The 20,894-nt window shown below is 26.3% G+C and overlaps 4 protein-coding genes across 5 annotated transcripts; 1 reads left to right on the top strand and 3 right to left on the bottom strand.

Moving 5' to 3' along the window:
• Nucleotides 1-27: 27 nt before the first annotated feature.
• LOC130663222 (metaxin-1) lies at nucleotides 28-4,640 on the bottom strand. Of its 2 annotated transcripts, XM_057462351.1 has the most exons (5): nucleotides 4,352-4,640; nucleotides 3,701-3,951; nucleotides 2,011-2,563; nucleotides 310-370; nucleotides 28-157 (listed from the first exon to the last, which is right to left on the bottom strand). In XM_057462351.1, exons 1-5 carry the CDS (start codon nucleotides 4,436-4,438, stop codon nucleotides 144-146), a joined length of 966 nt encoding a protein of 321 aa, XP_057318334.1. In that variant the 5' UTR covers nucleotides 4,439-4,640; the 3' UTR covers nucleotides 28-143. The 2 variants fall into 2 exon arrangements, with proteins under 2 accessions (XP_057318334.1, XP_057318327.1); XM_057462344.1 differs by lacking the exon at nucleotides 310-370 and having other exon boundaries at nucleotides 4,352-4,637.
• A 1,886-nt stretch (nucleotides 4,641-6,526) lies between these two features.
• On the bottom strand, nucleotides 6,527-9,309 carry LOC130663238 (methyl-CpG-binding domain protein 3). Its single transcript, XM_057462362.1, has 5 exons — nucleotides 9,051-9,309; nucleotides 8,455-8,599; nucleotides 8,304-8,357; nucleotides 7,155-7,400; nucleotides 6,527-6,849 (listed from the first exon to the last, which is right to left on the bottom strand). Exons 1-5 carry the CDS (start codon nucleotides 9,182-9,184, stop codon nucleotides 6,751-6,753), a joined length of 678 nt encoding a protein of 225 aa, XP_057318345.1. The 5' UTR covers nucleotides 9,185-9,309; the 3' UTR covers nucleotides 6,527-6,750.
• A 1,488-nt stretch (nucleotides 9,310-10,797) lies between these two features.
• On the top strand, nucleotides 10,798-14,623 carry LOC130675171 (gem-associated protein 6-like). The gene is made up of 2 exons (XM_057480701.1): nucleotides 10,798-11,036; nucleotides 11,494-14,623. The coding sequence occupies exons 1-2, from the start codon at nucleotides 10,882-10,884 to the stop codon at nucleotides 11,837-11,839; spliced, it is 501 nt and encodes a 166-aa protein (XP_057336684.1). The 5' UTR covers nucleotides 10,798-10,881; the 3' UTR covers nucleotides 11,840-14,623.
• A 30-nt stretch (nucleotides 14,624-14,653) lies between these two features.
• LOC130675160 (serine palmitoyltransferase 2) lies at nucleotides 14,654-20,801 on the bottom strand. The gene is made up of 7 exons (XM_057480695.1): nucleotides 20,294-20,801; nucleotides 19,283-19,462; nucleotides 18,354-18,508; nucleotides 18,091-18,236; nucleotides 17,807-18,025; nucleotides 16,101-16,426; nucleotides 14,654-16,030 (listed from the first exon to the last, which is right to left on the bottom strand). The coding sequence occupies exons 1-7, from the start codon at nucleotides 20,399-20,401 to the stop codon at nucleotides 15,530-15,532; spliced, it is 1,635 nt and encodes a 544-aa protein (XP_057336678.1). The 5' UTR covers nucleotides 20,402-20,801; the 3' UTR covers nucleotides 14,654-15,529.
• Between the last annotated feature and the right edge of the window lie 93 nt (nucleotides 20,802-20,894).

Below are 20,894 nucleotides of genomic sequence, written 5' to 3' on the forward strand. Positions count from 1 at the left end.
ATATTATATACAATAAACAAACACGTCTTATTTTTTTCATCTTTTATTATTAATTAATCTAATTTAAAACCACAACAATTTAATCATCTTCTATTTCCTCTGCTTCGAGAAAGTAATCTTCTGATTCGTCAAAATTTTCATCATCACTTGTCGGTACCTTTAACAAAAATTTTAAATTTTAAATTAAATTTCTAAAAATAAATTTTTTATAATTTTAATTTTTAAAAAGTTTTATTACTTATGTTTAAATAAATCAATTTTTTAAACTATAAAAAAAAATTAATTATAAATCCTATTACTATTACTTACGTATTTTTATTTTTTTAGGTATTCTAATAAATTTCTTTCGTCTTATTAATAACAATAGAACCTACAAATAATATCTGTTGCTTGACAAATATATTTATTCGAACACTTCTATCACAATTAATTAAAATTTTTTTTGATGAGTTCCTCCTACTTATTATTTTTTATTTTTAATACAAATAAATTTACGAATTTTATATAAGGTAAAAGTCCCTATACCCGCTCAATTTTCATTGGAGTGAGATTAAATCACTCGATATAAATTAATAAATAGAACGAAAAACCATATTTTTATTTTTTGTTACTTTTTTAAGTTTTAAATATTAGGATACAATTTTAGTTTGAAGAATAATGTTGATAATTAATTATTAGTAATTTTTTAAATAAGGTCCTTGAGTGTACCCATAGTCGCTCACTAAAAGATGTGATGTATCACTCGATCAACACATGGCTCTACAGTCGCTCAAAGACAATATCAATTAAACTATGATAAGATTATTGATTTGGAAAATAATTTATAAATTATCTATTCTATATTATTAAGAGAATAAGGGAAATTTTGTTCCCGCCATATCTATATGATAGAATTAGTTAATGTTATTGAAATTGGTATCATTAGATAGGTCTTGACTTAAATTTTTGCCTTTTCATACTTTAAACTCTTTTGAATTGCCAAGTATCGAGACAAATAGATTTATCGATATCATTCGAATTACATTTAAATTACGCGAGAAAAAAGACGATCGTATTTATTTTCTTTAAATACATTAATACTTTAACTATTCTGTCACTAAATACGACTGAATGTCACTGAATATATAACTATATTATTTATATCGCGTTACTTATTCCAAAATGACAGATTTTTTTACTCCCTTTTGGTTTTAGGAAGCTTCTCAAAGCCAAAAAAGTGTGCATAGAAAAAAAAGGATTCTTTGACACAAAAAAACTTGAGGACCCCAAGAAATTTTTTGCATTGTGAATTGAGAACAAAAATTTATTTAGAACTAGAAAAAATTACTTGGTGCAAGGAATTATTTCTTGACCAAAAAAATCTTTTCTTGCCCCAAGACAATTTTTGTATTTAATTTATAATGCATAAAATTTTTTGGTGCAAATTAAAATTTTTTGCGGCAAGAAATCTTTTTTTTCTGCGTATTTTATAAATTTAGTAGTGATATTTGGGCAGTCACGTAGTGACTGCAGGTCGCTCGTATTACTTTATTCTTTCATAATATAAAATTTCATGAATTTTAAAAATATATTTAACAAGATATAGTTATAACATTTCTTGAAAAATTTGACGTAATCTAAATTTAATCTAACGAATGAACGTTTAAGTAAAAAATTCCCGGCTGATCGCGATTTTAAAAACAGTCACTTAATTTAAATTTATAATCTCTTATAAAATAATTTGATACATCATATTTTAATATATTTAGATTCACAAATAATTATTTATCAATAATAATTTTTTTAGTCCAAGTTTTTTTTCTAAAAATTATAAAAAACGCATTAAACAGTTAAAGTGAGCGACTAATGGTACTGAGCGGGTGTAGGGGCTTTTACCTTAATTCATTTTAATTAAATAAATAATTAAAAAAGTTTTTAAAATTCTTTTTAGAAAGCAAGGATTTAAAATACGATATAGATAAATTTAAATGAGGCGGAACTATTCAAAATAATGTAAATAATAAAAATTACCTCAACAATGCCAGTAATAAATGCGTAAGAAATCATAGCGAATGTTACAAAAACTCCAGCTAATATTTTATCTCTCTTATTATTTGGAAATTCATTATCAACTTCAACTTTATGTTTTTTTTCATTTTCTCTAGCCTGTATTTTTTCATATTCCAAATAATCGTACTCGAAATAACGTTGTGATATGCGTGATACAAATTTAGTGAGATTTGTGCATGCCTTGAGATGATTCTGTAAAGCTGGATTAGGCAGTGGAGCTTTTAATAATGGAGCCAGATAAGAGTATATCAATGCATCCAATGATGTTGGATTTGTACCAAAAAAGTAATCAGAGTCTCCTAATCTCGTTGATAACAAGGTTATGCATTTTTGTGCTTCGGAGTAAACTTTGTTTTCTATCACAGCCATATCATCTTCATTTATAAAAAGTGTTTCCATCGTTGCTCTGGCATGTTTTTCATATTGCGATGGATAGTAAAAATTAAATGGAAATGGTATTGCTTTAGCGTACCAAGGTCTTATTAAATCATTGAAGTTTTTTTGATCTAACCACCTGTAATTTTATAAATTCATATTATTAAATACAATACTAAAGAGTGTGAATGTACTAGGTATGAGTCGAAGCGTAATCGTGAGCAAAACTTTACAAAACGATCTTTATTAATAATTTCCAATTTCTCTAATTGTAAGCTCTTTCGTCAGACAAAAATTAATTTTTTTCAATGAAATGTATATATTTTTGGTCCAGCCGTTTTTTGAACTCGAAGACTTCAAAAGTTTACCATATAGTAACGTTTTCAAATTCTCTGAGCTCGGAAACAGCGGGAAGTTTTGGGGTTGGCTCGCAAGTCAACCGTTTTTCAAATTTTTTTTATTAATATAAATGTAGTAGAGTAAGGAGTTAAGGGGGGAAAAGAGTCTGTGATACAATCAAAAGATCATATTTTAGTGATATTTTTTAGAGTACCTTCTTTATTAAAATTCTCAAAGTTTGAAACATTATTAAGCAACATTCCAAGAATACTTTACTAAATTTTTATAAAAAAATATTGAAAAATGTACCAGTGGTAGTGGGGAGAACCGAGTCACTTAAAAAAAGTCTCCATACCGTGGGCAGGATAACTCATGACTGTTTCATCTGAAATTAAAAAACCAAAAATATTTCTTTGGTACATAAGTTTATCTTGGATTTGAAGGAAGGAATAAACAAAATATTCATTTTTGAATTTTTGGTAAAGGTGCAATAAAAAAACTCTAATTTGTGCCAAAAATTGCTTTTTTTGTTTAATTAAAAAATAAGTAGTTATTGAAAAAAAAAAAAAAAAATCCTTCGTTCAAATCTAAGATAAACTTATGTACTAAAGAAATCTTTTTGGTTTTTTTATTTCAGATGAAGCAGTCATAAGTTATCCTACCTACGGCATGGAGATTTTTTCTCTTGAGGTGACTCGGTTCTCCCCACTACCACTGGCTTATTTTTCAATATTTTTTTATGAAAATTTAGCAGAATACTCTTGGAATATTGCTTAATAATGTCACAAATTTTAAGAATTTTAATAAAAAAAGTACTTTGAAATATCTCAGACCCTTTTCCCTCTTAAGTATCGAATACATATCTAGATGATGTAATATTTTTAGAAAATTACTGATAATATAAATAGAATTATTTGTCCATAAAAAATCAAATTACCAGACGTATTGAAGAGCTGGATAAAATTTTTCTCTCAACATGTACTCATATGATACAATATCAGCACGTTCTTTAGCACTAAGTAAATTATCTGGAGAATAATTTCTGTCTTTTAAAAATTTGATTATATTATGAACAGAATCAATTGCATTTGATCCATTTCGCAGTACCGGAAAATGTCCATTTGGTGTTCGGAATGGATTACATGTTGAATTTATTCTTATTGGTGCATTACTAAATTTTGCATAGGCCTGGTAATAAGTAAAAATAATAATCATTAATAATAATAATTTATGTCATAAGTGTATGAATGTGAATGTAGCCGACGTGAGACGAATTTGAAATTATAAATCAATTAGAGTAAATAATTTTAAAAAATAATATTTTAAAAAAATGCACTTATTAATTTTTTAATTTTTTGAATGCAGATTTTTAAAACATTTTATTTTATTAATTATTTACTCTGTTTATTAATAATTTGAAATTTGTCTAATGTCTGCAACATTCACTCATCATAAGCGTAAATTGTCAAATATTTTTAAACTTTCAAATTTTTTAAATTATTCAAAAATTTATTTGACGTGGATTAAAATTCATGTTTACAATTTTCATTAGATATTTGTTAAAAAAAAAAAAGTTAATTAATTATACCAAAGTTTGTAGACAACGAATGCCAACTGATGGCAATCCCCAATCACCTTTCCATACATCCAACTGATATGTTTCAGTTGAATTCATTTTTATAAAATAACAACAAAATTTTTATACATTTACAATAACAAATATTATATATAACTTTATATATGTAAAAATATAATTTGAAAATTTTAATAACTTGTCAAAAGCATCAAAACAACAATAAACGTTCAATAGATAACCTAAAATATATTTATATATGTACATGTGCTAAATATTTTTTACTATCGCCCTCTGGGATTTCCTTGTAGTGAATAATTAAAATATATTTAGATTTTGGTAAATATATAAATTACAAATATTTTTGGAAGAATAAAAAAAAAGTGTAATAAATTTCAAAACTATAAATTTTCAAATAAACAAATTAATTTCTTATGAAAGAAAAAAATTTAATTTATGCAATTATTCAAAAATTTTGTGAAAATTAAAAAATATGTAATTTGTTTCTAAGAAACTTGAAGATTATTGACCTCTGAAATTTCCTTGTAGTGAATAATTGAAACATACTTCTATATAATTAAATTTTGATAAGGACATAAATTAATTACAAATTTTTTTGGAAAAATAAAAAAAAGTATGATAAATTATGAGTGTGAATGTAGCAGACATCAGACAAATTTAAAAATAAAAAATAAATAGCGTAAATAATAAAAAAGAAATATTTATAAAAAATTCACTTATTAATTTCAAAATTTTTTAAATGCGCATTTTTAAAAAATTTTATTTTTATTAATTATTTACTCTATTTATCAATTATTTTAAATTTATCCGATGTCTGCTACATTTACACTTATTAATAAATTTCGAAACTATTAATTTTCAAATACATAAATTTATTATTTATGTAATATTTTATTAGGATACAATCCTTAATACAATATACATATTTGGAGTTCAATAGGAGTAAGGTAATGTAGAATTAGTTAAAGCAAAGGGAAATACGATGCAAAAGGGGATTAATTGAAGCTGTATGTAGCTTTTACTCGGAAACAGTTTTTTAAGAAAGCGAAAAGTTCATTGAGATCCGGCAAGCAGTCGACTCCAATGATTTGGCTCAATAGTTGATGATTCGATAAGGGTGCACAGTTCCAATATTTTTGTTTAGCCTCCGCGAAAAACAGGCAAATCGCTAGGAAGTGGTGTACAGTTTCTTCCGCCTGGAGATGGCATAAAGCACAGGGTTTTAGAGGGTTTAGTCTACGATTGACTCGGTCTAACGTGATGTAGCAGGCATATTTGCTTGCAAAACGTAATTGGATAATATGCTTTAGGAGATGTTGAAGAGTGGATTCAAAGTTCTCCACTGTTTTTTGCAATGACACAACCGATGACCCAAAGACAACTGATCCCCGACAATTGGTCTCCGACGATTGATCCGCCGATAAAATATACTCACACACATATAAATGTGAAAAATTTGTGTGTGAGTATATTTTTTATGTTACACGCACACAAAATTAGTGAAAAAAGGGCGTAATTTTCACATTTATATGTGTGTGAGTATATTTTATCGGTGGCTCAATTATCGCAAGGATCAATTGTCGAGGATCAATTGTCGGGGATCAATCGTCTTTGGATCAACGGTCAGGTAACCGTTTTGTGCAGGGGGCGAGGTAACACTGATTGACAAGCACTTGTGTACTTGTAACACTCATAGTCCTTGAGATATTTTGTGTATTTGTCTAATAAGGTTCCTCTTCTGACATTCCAGTGACTAAAGTCAAAATACACAAATTTATGATACTGAAGAAGTTAACCAACGTCTAATAATTTTAAAATTTTTTTTCAAAGCAATAAACTTAAAAAAAAACTATTTAAAAAAATTGCACCTGTAGTTATTTTTTGTAATTGATTTTTTAAAAAAATCCGAAAATTTTTAATTGTCTGCTAATTTCAGGATCATAAATCTGTCATTTGTTTATAAGAAACTTGAAGATTATCGACGTCTGCTATTTTTACTATAAAAATCTTTGCGTAATTTTTAAAAGTTCATTTCTTTTTCTAAAAATGTTAGACGTCTGCTGAATTTTCTGTTTTGTAACAATTTAAATAAAATCTAATTTTTAAACATAAGTTATTGTACAAAAACAGATTTTGTTAAAAATTGCACCCATTAAATTTTTAAATACTTTATTGACAATAATAAATTTGAAAAATATGTGCGTCGATAGTTTAAAAAAATTTATTATAAAAAAAAATTATATGTATCAATAACTTAAAATTATGTTTTATATTCGTTTACGCTGGATAATTATTGTATATTATAAAATGTAAAAGTCGAACTTAAATTAAAAGATATATATAAAGATCACTGTAAAAATAATAATATGAATTAATGTTTAATTTATAAGAAATTAAGTTGAAATTGCACGTAATGCATCTTGAAGTTTTTTTCTTGCAATAGCAACTCGGTCTTCTTGTTTTTTGATATCGTCATCAGCTATCGTGACGGCCTGCAATCAAATAAATATAATATAATAAATATATCATGTAATTAATAATCATTAGTAGAGTTAATAATAATATTGCATATGTAATTACGTTTCTTGCAATGAATGTGTAATATTAAACCGTTTATGTAAAAAAATAAAATGAAATATTTGTCAAATAAAAATAACCAATAAAAATATGTAAGTTGGTTTATTTTAAATGAAAAATAAATTTGAACTTGAAATAAAATTAGTTATAGAATACATGGAGAAATTAACGATTAATTACAAAATAATAAAAATTTGTATGTAAAGTTTTAAGTTTTAACCTGAACAAGAGGTTGGTCAGGATTTAAAAATACTCCTGGATTTTTTTCAAGTGAAGTTTTAGACCCAGTTTGCCCGGTTACTGGTTGGGATGACATATGAAGAGCAGTTGCTACACTTTGGAGTAACGTTTCTTCAGTAATATAAGGTCCCACTGGTTTTAAAGTTTTAGGTAAATCCATTCCGTTGAATTCAAAACCATCTGGGTCACATGCTCTCAAGCCTTCCAATCGTTTTTCCCAAAACAGCTTAAATAAAAATAAAAGTTAATCTAAAGCTAATAATATCCGAGTACATGATTTTAAAATGTATATAGTTGTGAAGGTGACCCCTCGTTACATCTCAGTCAAAATATGTCAGCAAAAATATCTCCATATAAATATTAATTGCATCCTTGTCTTGTTCATGGACCCTGATAGCCACAATCTAAATATAATTGCTTAGCAAGTTCTGCAGTGATGCATCTACGACTAACTTAACGACAAGTTTCTGGCGAGCTTTGGCTGGATAATACTTGCGTGCAAGTTGATGCAAATCTACGGCCGTCATCTGAATGTAATTTGACAGAACAACTTGCCGTCAATTTGAAGTGAAACTTTCAATCAACTTAACGTCATTGTCTGACAGTAACACTTGTAGTCAAATTGAATTCAAGTTTACAGACAATTCACTGTCAACTTAAAGGTAACTGCTTGCTCTCCAACACTTTCCTTTAAGTTGGTTTCAGAATACGGCTGTAGTTTGAAGTTAACTGACGGTTAAGGTGGCTATCAGGGGAGATATTTTTTTATCCGAGACTTTATTTCTGAGATAAAATGAGAGAGTGCCAATTGTGAAAATTAATGATGATCCTGAAGTTAGCAGACTATTAAAAAATTTTCAGACTTTTTTTTCAACAAATAAATTACAATCAAAAGAAAACTAAAAATATGCACAGGTAGAAAAATTTAAAAAACTATGAGTACAGTTTTTTTGCATACCTCAAGCGCGAAAGCTTTACTGACGGTTCTTCCACATTGACAATTTCACTCATACAAAAATTTTTTTTTGTAATTTATCGTTATGAATAAATTTAAAAAACTATAAGACGTCAGCTAACTTCAATATCATAAATTAATGAGGCAAAAAAATAAAATTTGAAATTATTTTACCTGTTTAGGTTTATCTTGAGAGCCATATTTGCTATCAGTTTTATCAGTTCCTTCCTAAAGCAATCAATAGTTTTAATTTGAGTACAAATACTTAAGTAATTAAATCACATAGTTCGACTTGTTTGCTTAATTAATTAATTAATTAACAAACCTGTTTTGGTTTATCCTGAGTAGGATGTTTTACATCTTTATTAACTTTTCTGTCTTGTGTTTTATAAATAGTAACTGGTTGTTTGAAAATAGAAGCCGTTTGTCTTATTGGTGGTACTAATGATGCATCATTTCTTACTCCTCGACTAAAAAAAACAACAAAATAATCAATTGTATTATAAAAAACAATTAAAATTTATTTTTCAGTTATAAAAATTTAATGATCCTGAAATGTTTATTTTAAACAGATTACAAAAAAAAAGAAAACTAAAAATATGCATTTGTAGAAAATTCAAAAAAACTGTAAGTGCAATTTTTTCAAATGTTTTTTTTTAATAATTTAGGGCCAGTTTTTCAAGCCGGGTATAAATTGTTATTGCTGGTATATCTATATATTATTAATGTATAGATATACTAGCAATATTAATTTAAACTCGGATAAAACTAAACTCCGTTTAAAAAACTGGCCTTTGTAGTTTTTAAAGAAATCCAAAAATTATAAGACGTCGGCTAAATTCAATATCATAAAATTGAATCATTCAATTAAATTATAAAGTAGATATTATACGATTATTGTGAAAGAATAATAATACTAACCTATAATAGTAAACATCAACTTTTCCTGAGGATGGTGGAAGTGGATTTGAATTTTTACGCGATATTTCATCACGAGTCGGCCAATTTGTCGGCAATGCCGATGGATATTTTTTTTTATCTATTGACATATTCATTTTTTATCACTTATGTTATTATAATACAATATAAATAAATAAATATAACAAAATAATATCTATACACAAGTTTACAAGGGTGTAGGTGTAATGCGTGTAGTGTAAGTAATTTAATTGCCTACTTACACTATAGTAAAACTATAGTAACTGATAACAAAATTTCTAAGAAGGGGTTAATTTAACCCCCACTCAATTCGTAAGTTTTACGGGTGGATGTCTATGACACAAATTCCGATGATACAAATCGTAATCAGAAAATTGAGTTTCAGCTCTGAAATTGAAATGAAACTTTTGACATCTCGATGATGTACAGAATTTATATTAAAAATTGCAGTTCAAATTTTTAGCTCTCCTATAAGTAAAGTAACATAAATTCTACGTAAAATTAAAGCTGCTATTTTACAAATCTTGCATTTAAATTTTTTAGTTAAAATTTTGATTATCGAGAGGGTTCTCATTGAAATCAATTTTTGCTACCTTAATTTTTGATTTCACGTATACGTGAAATATTAAACGGGCATGAATTCAGTTAACAATTGCCCTGATTAAACAACTGAATCCGATCGAATTAAACAGAATTAAATTTTTAATTTTATTTAATTCAGATAAATTCTGTTAATTCGGTACCTAACTTAAAAATTAATTCTGTCTAATTCTGCAGAAAAACCAGAATTTGTCCAAATTAAACAAATTTAAATAATTCTATTCGATTTAATTCTGATCAATTCGAAAGTAATTTTCCAATTTCTGGTTCTGAATCCGAATTAAACTGAATTAAAACGAATTTGAAATTTTTAAATCGGTTTTAGTCTGTTTAATTTAAATTCAAATTTTCAATTCAGTTGAATTCTGTTTTGCAGAATTCGACAGAATATAACAGAATTAAAATTTTTAATTCGGTCGAATTCAGTTGTTTAATCAGGGTGGCAATTTTACGAGTGTGGATGTAACAGACATCAGAAAAATTTTAAATTATTAATAAATCGAATAAATAATTATTAAGTGCATTATTAAAAATATAATTTTTTAAATTATTTACTCTATTTATTTATAATTTTAAATTTGTCTGATGTCTGCTACATTCACACTCATAAATTTTGTTTAAATTTTTGAAGAAATAAATACAATGTAAGAATGAAAATTAAAAAATGCGTATTTAGATAATTGAATAATTGAAAAGCCAGTACGCGCATTTTTTTAAATTTCATTATTTTAATTAATCTATTTACTTATTTAAAATTTATAAATTGTTTCATATCTGCGATATCACTCTCATAAATGAAGTTGATCTGAAGTTAATCATGAATTAAAAATTTTCGGATTTTTTTCCCAACAATTCCATTTGAATAAAAACAAAACTAAAAATATCCACAGATAGAAAATCTAAAAAACTATAGGTGAAATTTGAAAAAAATTTTTTTTTTATAATTCATCGTTTTAAAAAATACAAAGATTATTAAACGTCAGCTAACTTTAGTATCATTAATTTGACTATTGAATATCCGGCTCAAAAGTAAGCATTCCCTACATTATTATCTGAAGTTATCGCCATACATTTTTTTTAAAATCAGCAAACACATTAAAGATGGCGTCAGTAGTAAAATCACATTTTTCAAACCGATTAATCAGATTCAGATTCCACAAATTTTTTTATTCGATTACTTGATAACGTTTTAATAAATAAAATATTTATAGTAATGTCTAATGTAAATGATACTGAATATACACATACTGTTTATAAAAATAACCCGCTGCTTTTCAAAAGTTATATAAACAAACATGTGATGATAACTGCCGATGACTCAAGTGTTCATCAAGGAATTGTTTACACCGTTGACCCGGTGTCCGAAAGGTTAGAATTTTTCTTTTATTTTATTTGTATTTATTTCAGTAACTAACGATTGTCATAAATTTTTACATATTTGACAGTTCATAAAAAATTATATAGAACTTTTTTTGTAAACATGTTTTGAAGTTTAAATATTGTTTTCATTTATAAATTATGATATTGCAAGCAGCAGTCAATTAATATTTTTTTTTTATTTTTATGTAAACAAATTAAATGATACTGGCAAGTTTTTGAAGTCTATATAAGTTTATTATTTTTAGTATATAATATGTATAGAAAAAAAACATACATATATTTATATATATTAGGGTGTGTCAAAAAAAAAAATTTTTTTTTGTTTTCAGTTTGAAAAGTTTCTTTTGGACCTAAAAAATAGGCTCGATATCTCGAAAATTGCGTTGATACTTGAAAATTTTATTTTTCCATTTAAAATACACGTAAAAAAATTTTATGTTTCCAGTGTTATTTTATTAGAACCAGATGACGATGGAAAATTCAATGGCAAAATAATAATTGGTCACTCGATTCGTAATATTGAAGTAACAACAACCGCAGGAATCGATTTACCAGATTTGTTTCCAGTAGTTGAAAAAAAATTAACAGCCGCTGAATTAAATGAACGCCGTGAAAAAATAAAACAATTATTGACTACCAATCTTCTGAATCCTGTTGAAAACAATGGGATCCTAGAAATTCAAGGAATGTTTTCAATAGAACCTCCCTATGAACGTGAAAATTGCATTTGCACCAACCCCGTGGTCATGAGTCGGTTACTAAGTATCATTTTTCCAGACTCTATAAGTTAATTTAGTTTAATTATAAAAATATAAATTAATTAATTAGTTGAGTGATTAATAAATTAGTTAAATTAATTGTCTTTATTCAGCATTTTAATGTGCATTTTGAAAAAATTTTAATTATTACAACAAAATAGTCTATATATTTTATACATTTATATATATTTTAAATCTTAAGCAGAAGTTTTACAAAAATAACAGTGTTAGGAATGTAGGACAATCTAATTTTACAATGTCGATATTTTTAAAAATATTATTTGTATATATTAATGATAATAATTAATTGTGATCAATTTCCAGTATAATTAGTTAACTTATTAATAATTAGTTAATTGATAATAAAAATAAAATGGTAATAATTTAACGCGGTATATCTATTGTGCGTGAAATTATATATAAACAATAATAATTGTAATCTCTAAACAATGTACACGATAAAAAATAACACATTTTAAATAATTAAACAAGCTTGTATGAACATTTTGTTGGTTTAATAACGACAAGTTTTGTACTACAGCTCTTTTTAAAATTCTATTGTGACAAATATTTTAGAAGCTTTATATCAAAACGGAAAGTGTTTTTTAAATTCCAATAAATGCCTTTTAGAATTGAATTTTTTTATAAGAGAATTTGTCATTATTTATATAATTTATTTTACTGCGCGGCTTGGCTTGTACCTTTGATGTAAATACCCACTAACTTTTATTATCTTGAACTTTTTTTTTTTATTATCTATGAACTTTTTTTTTAACCTTGAGGGAATTTTTTTAATAACTTCAATCAAAGCCGAATATTTTTAATTTAAAACTCAGGCGGTTCTTTATGGTCTGGAACCTTGGCCCGGCGCCTGCTATATACCCGGAAAAAATTTTAATTCTTAATAAATTTAAAAGAAAATAAGTGAATAACTAAAACAATATACAAAAAATGCATGAATTAACCAATGTGCTGATTAAAGTGAAATTTAAGTGAACAGATCTTAATATTTCGATTATAAACAATCTTTGTAAATAATATCAATAGAAATAAAAAAAAAATGTATCATTAGTTAATAAGAAATATAGGTAAATATCGATTTTATCATACTTTCTGTCTGCAGTAAATGTGCGTGTGTAAATTTTGTGTGCGTGCAGTTTGATACCATTTATTTTTATTTATATTTCTTATTAATTAATAATTGATTTTTTTTTGTTATTTATATTAATAATATTTATAAAGATTATTCATAATCGTTACATTTAAATTTGTTCCATTGAATTTCATTTTAATCAGTACACTTGATAATTCATGCATTTTTTTTTTTGTTATTTACTTTTTTTCTAAAACATTTATTATAAATTAAAATTTTTTCGGGTCTCACAGTGCCCGGGTGGCGAATCCAAACACATTATTTTCTAGCCGATCCGAATTACGATATTTACCGTAAATTACCTATTTTGCCGCAAAATACCATAATGCTACCGCAAATTTGCTACGGTACAATACTTTACTTTACGGTAAAATACCGTAATTTTGCAATAATTCTGCACGTTTACGACGTAATGCCGAAATTTTGGTACCCTCACTTATTTTCCGATGACAAAATATCCGAAGACATTTTATCCGATAGACGAAATATCCCCGGACTAAATACTCAATAGATAAAATATCCCCGAAAAAATATCTTATAATATAAATACTTTTCATATAAATAGTACGGTACCCTTTTATCAGAAATGTTTAATATATTTGCACATAAAATTTAAGTGTGTGATATTAAAAATAGATCAACACATGTGTTTGAAATCGTACTGTGCCCTTTTTTCACAGATTTTGGGTGGGTGTTATTTTGGAAATAGGTCAACACATATGTTTGGAATGGTACAGTACCCGTTTATTGAAAACCATTAATTATTTTTTCACTTAAAATATATTTTTCTGAGTAAGATTTATCGACAGGATATTTTGTCACGGATTTTTTGTCTCTTAAATATTTAGTCCGGGGATATTTTGTCTATCGGATAAAATGTCTCCGGATATTTTATCCGCGGATTACAAGTCGTGCTACCGAAATTTTACCGCACTTTCACCGGAAAATACCACTGGGTTGCCGCAAATTTACGGTAAGTTATTACTTCTTTACTGTAAAATACCGCACTTCACTGCATTTTTACCAAAATTCATCCGAATACCATATTTTCATAATTTACAGTGAATACGGTAATTTACCGTAATTCGGATCCGCTAGGGAATTAGATCAAAGACTTATTTAAATTTTACCAATTGGAAAAAAAAATCATTGTGTTTTTATACTATTTTAAATGAAAATACAGTACTTTTAAATCAATGATACAAAAAAATATTAAGTTTTAATAAATTCCTCGAAAAAAAAAAATTAATAACAATAAAAACGTCCCGTTTAGGTCATAAGCTCCTTATTTGTGAGGCAAATGTTAAATGTTTTAAATTTACTACGACTATTATTAATAATAATATATATTTATTTATTTAGTTATGGTAAACAATACTGCAGTGATAAATTCAGTAAATATTATTATGAAATACTTATGTAAGATATTTTAATGCCTGTTAAATTTAAAATCGTCTATTTAATTTTTTTCTATTGTACACTAGCGTTTTTAATTAGTATATTAAAAATTTATGATTATTCGCACTTGTTATTTTGGCAGTTGTAGCAATGGCAAATAAACATTCTATAATTTCTGTAACTTTGCATGTAAAAACAGTGTTAAGTAATTATTTTATAATTGTCTATAAAGATGTAAAAATTTTTTATTTTTTATCTTGAAAAAATTTAATTTATCTATCAAAATTTACTTGCGATTATTCACCTAATGTCCGCTAATTTATCAAGTTAATGCTTTCGTTGATTTAATAATGAGCAAACTAATTATTTTAGGCGATATTATTTATCATTTATTATTATTTTTTAATTAAAAATTTATTTAGTTTATTAATAAGGCTTATCATCCCTGATTTATATTATTAATTCAATAGTAATATAATTCAAACACTCAGTCGTTAATACTCTTAATTGTGCATAACGTTTTTTTAATCACGATCAATTTATTGGTCATTCAATATTCTTAAACAAATTTATATACATATAAATATATCGCGTCGCAAATTTTAAAAGGACTTTTTTATACACCCTTTTGGCTTAGGAAACTCTCTAAAGCCAAAAGAGTGTATGTTTCTTTTTTCATTGTCAATCGTTTTGTAGACTTAATTAATAGCAAAAAATTTTTGACAGTCAAAGAGGCATAGAGTAGATTTGATAATTTATTTTAATTAATGAAAAAGCGTAACATAAAATTTTCATTTTAATAGTGGGACAAAAGTTTCTCTAAACATATTTTAAAAATTAATTATACTTTTGCGTCTTTTACAAATTAATTAATTAAAATTTTTCAAGTGTCTAAAACTGGTCCTAAAGTGGCCAAAGACGGTACTTTTACACTATAGTTTAAATTATGCGCCTATTTAGCTTTAAAATTTTTTTTTACAATTTTCAGTTTCAAAATAAGTCTATAATATGATTAGCAATAAAAAAAAGTTGTAAGCCCTTTTGGCCTTAAGGGGGCGTATAAAAATGTCCTTTTGGAATTAGTAACGCGATATATATACATATAAATTAATCTCTAATTAAAAATAAAAATTATTGAATCATCGTCAGTAAGAGTAAAGATAAAAAAATATTTATTCTGTCTCACTGTCAGTATAATATTCTATCGGATTAGGATTTCTAGGTTTCCTTGAGTATCTGAGTCCAATAAGATCAGCCATTTCTTCAATATTTTTTAATACATAATCAAGTTGTTCTTTAGTGTGTGCCGCTGACAAACAAAAACGTATTCTACCGGCCATCAGAGGTGTCGCCGGAAAACCAACACCCACAGTCGCAATATTACGCGTCGTTAAATTACGCACTACAACTCCTATTTTAGAGTATAAATAAACAAGCATAGGTACCACTGGTGAATCATCGTGACCAAAAATGATAACACCAATTTGATTGAGTCTACGTCTAAAGTAACGCGTATTTCTAGCCAACTGTTCAATACGCAATTTACCATCATTTTTACCCTCTTCGCCCATTATCGTTCTCATTGAGGTAATTATTTGTTGTGCTATCGGTGGTGACATTGATGCAGCATAAGCATGAGCGTGACTGTGTATTCTCAAATGATTTATCAATGCCTACAATAATTATTAAATATTTATTAAACCATTTTCACTTGGAAAATTAATTGTTTAATTAAATAATTACCTTTGATCCAGCAATATAACCACCAGCGGATCCAAAACTCTTAGTAAATGTTCCCATATGTATGTCAACTTCTTTAGGATCAACTCCATAATAATCACAAATACCGCGGCCACTTTTACCCGTAGCACCAATACTGTGCGCCTCGTCAAGATACAAATACGCTTTATATTTTTTTTTCAAAGCTACTATTTCTGGTAAATGAACTATCGAACCTTCCATTGAATAAATACCCTCGACGACGATAAATATTTTTTTCCATTGCTCACCACTTTTTGGTTGCCCATACGCCACTGCCTCTTTTAATCTCATTTCCAAGTGCTTAGTATCTACAAAAAAAATCTATATATAGATAGATAAACAAATTTTATTTGGCCATGAAGTCAAAACTCCTTGTGGCCATGAAATTTATAATAATACATATATTTAGTAGGGTGCATCAAAAGAATCGACTTCTTTTTTTTAAATAGCCGTTATATTGTCAGAGAATACCAAAATAAAGTTTCTGTAAAAATATGAGCTCTTAATATTGATATTTAAAGGTCGCGAATCATAGTTTTCTATTTTCCATTTCAATGACATGGGAAAAAAAAGTTTCGCTCGAAATTTTATACATCGACAATGGCTCATTGTACAAATAAGCTCAGTATATATTTTTGTAGGGAACTTAATGCTTTACAAAAAAAGTTACTTATGAATTTTTAATAAATCCATCTGCTCAAAAGTTATTGGAGCTTGAAGTCAAATTTATAGTGTTTCGAGATCTTTTTACTTTCCCGGCGAAACTATCAGATTTATCACAGAACGTTATTTAATCTTTTTTGTAAACAATTCAATTCCCTACAAATTATTTCTGATAAAGTTTCTTCAAATTCTGTATAATTTTCGAATTTTTTCTATTTTAATGTTGAGGTCTTAAAAAAAGTAGTGTTCTGATCAATTTCAAGAGCTTGACATTAAAATAGAAATAACTAGAAAGTTATGTGGGATTTGAAAAAACTTTATCAGAGATAATTTGTAGGGAATAAAATGGTCTACAAAAAAGATCGAATAACATTTTGTGATGAATCTGATAGTTTCGCCGGAAAAGTAAAAAGATCTCGAAACACTATAAATTTGACTTCAAGCTTCAATAAGATGGATTTATTAAAAATTCATAAGTGACTTTTTTTGTAAAGCATTAAGTTCCCAACAAAAATATATACTGAGCTTATTCATACAATGAGCCATTGTCGATGTACAAAATTTCAAGGTTAAAATTTTTTTTTCCCCATGTCATTGAAATGGAAAATAGAAAATTATGATTCGCGACCTCTAAATGTCAATATTAAAAGCTCATATTTTTACAGGTACTTTATTTTGGCATCCTCTGACAGAATTTTACAGCCATTCGAAAAAAACAAAATTAGTCGATTTTTTTGATGCACCTTAATAGTATATTCTAATAAATAATATTGATTATTAAAAAATGTTAATTTTAAGCTTTTAAATGTTCAAAGTTCTATGCTTTTTGAAAACACTTTTTTTATAAATCTTTAGTCTTTACAGTTCTATCAATCTCATTAAGATTCACTGTGATTACGATTAAAAAAATAATAATAATATATATATATATATATGTACTTATTATCTCAAGTTTTGATTATTACTATAATCATAAATAATCTATCACATAATAGATAACAACATGACTAATATTATACTGATACCATTGTGATGAAAAACTCTCGTAACCGCGCCCGATAATCTCAATCCCAGGATCAATGAGGCATGATTTTTTTCATCACTTAATATCAAACAACCTGGAGTTATCAGTGATGGAATATTCAATGCATTTGTTGCAAAACCCATACCAAATACTATTGCATCTTCAACTTTAAGAAATCGTGCGGTTAATTGTTCCAACTCATTATGAATTGGCATAGTTCCTAAGTAACAAAAGTATACATTTATAAATTTTTTTATTAACTAAAATCGATAAATAAATAATTACCTAATTCAAGACGCGTACTACCACTAGCACAACCATCTTTCTTGAGAGTTTCGATACTTTGCTCAGCACAATTTCCAGTCGATTCAGCAAATCCAAGGTAGTTGTAAGACCCCAAGTTGATGCATTCCGTCTCCGTACCAGTGAAACTATTTTGAATAATAATTATTACATCAATAAAATAATTATATATATATTTTTTTAATAACTCGTATTGTCAATATTGTAAATATTGTAGTAAATAAATAATAATAAAATATACCTACTCAAATGTCCAGCAATAGTCACGTGTAATACGATCTTTTAGAGTGACCATAGCACCAGGCACTGAGCAAATAGGTCGATTCCAACAATCACGTACTCGTCGATACACATAACGTAAATAAAAGGTCTCGAAGTTTTCATACAGTGCCGCATATCCCTATAAAATATACAATTATTTATATAAATATCATACAAAATATTTAAGTATAAAAATAAAAAGTTGATTTTTTTACGAATAAAGCCGCCTTATTTTTTGGCATAAAAATAAAAAAATTTTACTTATTATAGTGCTTTTATTTTTTTTTTAATTTTGTTTTACGTCTTTGCAGGTTGAGAAAAAATATAGAGCGATATTAAAAAACAAAATTTTTTATGAATTTTTGAAGTTAAAAATGTAAAAGAAAAAAAAATTTATTTATTTTATTTTCATTTTAACAATACGACAGCTGTTCGATTTTTTATATTCAAAAATAATTAGAGCTTCTGTACATGAAAAAAATTTCAAACATCAAACTTTTAAAATTTATGTTTGATTAGTTTTCTTACATATAAGTAAATATTAAAATACATAAATGAAAAAAATGATTTAAAATATTTATGATACTGAAGTTAGCCGAGGTCTAATAATTTTTGGATTTTTTTTTTTAAATAAATTATAAAAAAAATATATTTTAAAAAATTGCATCTATAGTTTTTTTAATTTTCTACACATGCATATTTTTAATTTTTGTTTTTTTTGTAATTGACTTGAAAAAAAAATCCGAAAATTGTTAATTGTCTACTAACGTCCGGATCATAAATATTTATTGAGCTTCTTAAATATTTAACACAATACTTGGCTACTTAACAAGTACTCGCGGTAATTTAAAAATAACTTATTCATAAAAGTATTTATGTTTAAAAAAAATATTGTATGCATTCAAAACAATACCTTTCTGTTTTGTTCTCGTGCCACCTTTGGAGCAAATAATAGCTGATTGATAAATCCCAGTAACATAAGTATGTAAAATCCTAAATGTGTTAGTGCTGATGTGAACAATGTCTCCTGTTCGAATGATTCTTTTTTCATACTCTTGCTCTTTTGTATTTTTTTTTCCACTCCATTCTGCATCTATTCAAAATAAATAAAAAATACATATTTATAAGTACATACATGTAATAAAATTTTAAAAATTAAATGATTAAATTCCTAGTAATTTTTATCCCAAGTAATTAAGATTAAAAAAAATTGATATTCTACTCAAGGATAAACTAAACTACGAGTGTGAATGTAACTGAAAAGTGGCAATTTTTAAATTTTTGAATAAATAAATAAAACTTTAAGCAGAATAAAAATTAAAAAATGCGTATTTACATCAATGAAAAATCTGCGCGCATTTTTTAAAATTTTATTTCTTTATAATTTATTTATTTAAAATTTATAAATTGTCTTATGTCTGCTACATTCGTACTCATAAAATAGTTATAAATAGTTATATATTTTATATATAATAAAGTAGCTCATATATTATATCCTTGATCTCCGTCAGTTCATTCGAATTAAAATAAATTTAAAATCCGCGGTTAATTGGCTCCAATAAAAAAAAATATAAATAAAAATAAAAAAATAATAATAATAAGAAGAAACAATTGAATTTGTATAGAGGGCTCTGATGTCATTTAATCCAAAAGTGTCAATACACGAGTAAGAAATTTATTGAGTATTTAATTTAAAAAAAAAAATTAACTAAAGATTTAAAAAGTAAGATTATTGCAAATAAAAAAATAGTCGATATAAAAACTACGATCTTAGTCATGAAGGTCATAGTTAACACAAATAAAGATAACGGCTTCCTAGGAAAACCTCAAAGCCTCCGGCACAAGTTTAAAGTCGTAATGATTTAAATAAATCAATAAAGTTTAAATAAATAATTATCGATCAAACAAAGTTACGCATACGTACCTTGATAAATCCATTCTGATGTTTATAATCAATTTTACCATTTATTTCTTTATGCGAAATCCCATTTTTAATGACATCTCCATTATTGAATCTCATTCTTGTGGTCATTATCAGATAAATTGAATTTAAATTTAAAAACTGAATGGTCTGTACACTTAAGACACTAAATAAATAAAAATAATTAACACTAAAATTATTTTAGGTATTGAAAACGCGTGCGCAGACACCAGAAAAGGTTAAATTAAAAAATTTATATATAAAATTTAAGTAAATAAATAAATAAGTTTTACTATTTATTTATTAAGAAGATAAATTTTAAATATTATCCAGCATTCTTCAGTACTCAGTTTAAATGAAATAAAATTACAGAGGATTGAGGAATTATTTAAATTTATAAATACAAAAAATAATAAGTTACTGAAGAGCTACAAGAAGTAAGCAAGAGCACGTTCATTTGGTCTAGATGTACAAAAAGACCGGATAGCGTCGTCGTACTGACGTTTTTAAACCAATCAAAATAACTTTGGATGCTCGTAAGGTCTCAGTGTCGACACTATTTCCCATCGGGCCTGTTACTTAATCATATTTCGTAATAAATATC

This window comes from Microplitis mediator, chromosome 1 (genome assembly GCF_029852145.1).
Source record: "Microplitis mediator isolate UGA2020A chromosome 1, iyMicMedi2.1, whole genome shotgun sequence".
Classification (NCBI taxonomy): Eukaryota; Metazoa; Arthropoda; class Insecta; order Hymenoptera; family Braconidae; genus Microplitis; species Microplitis mediator.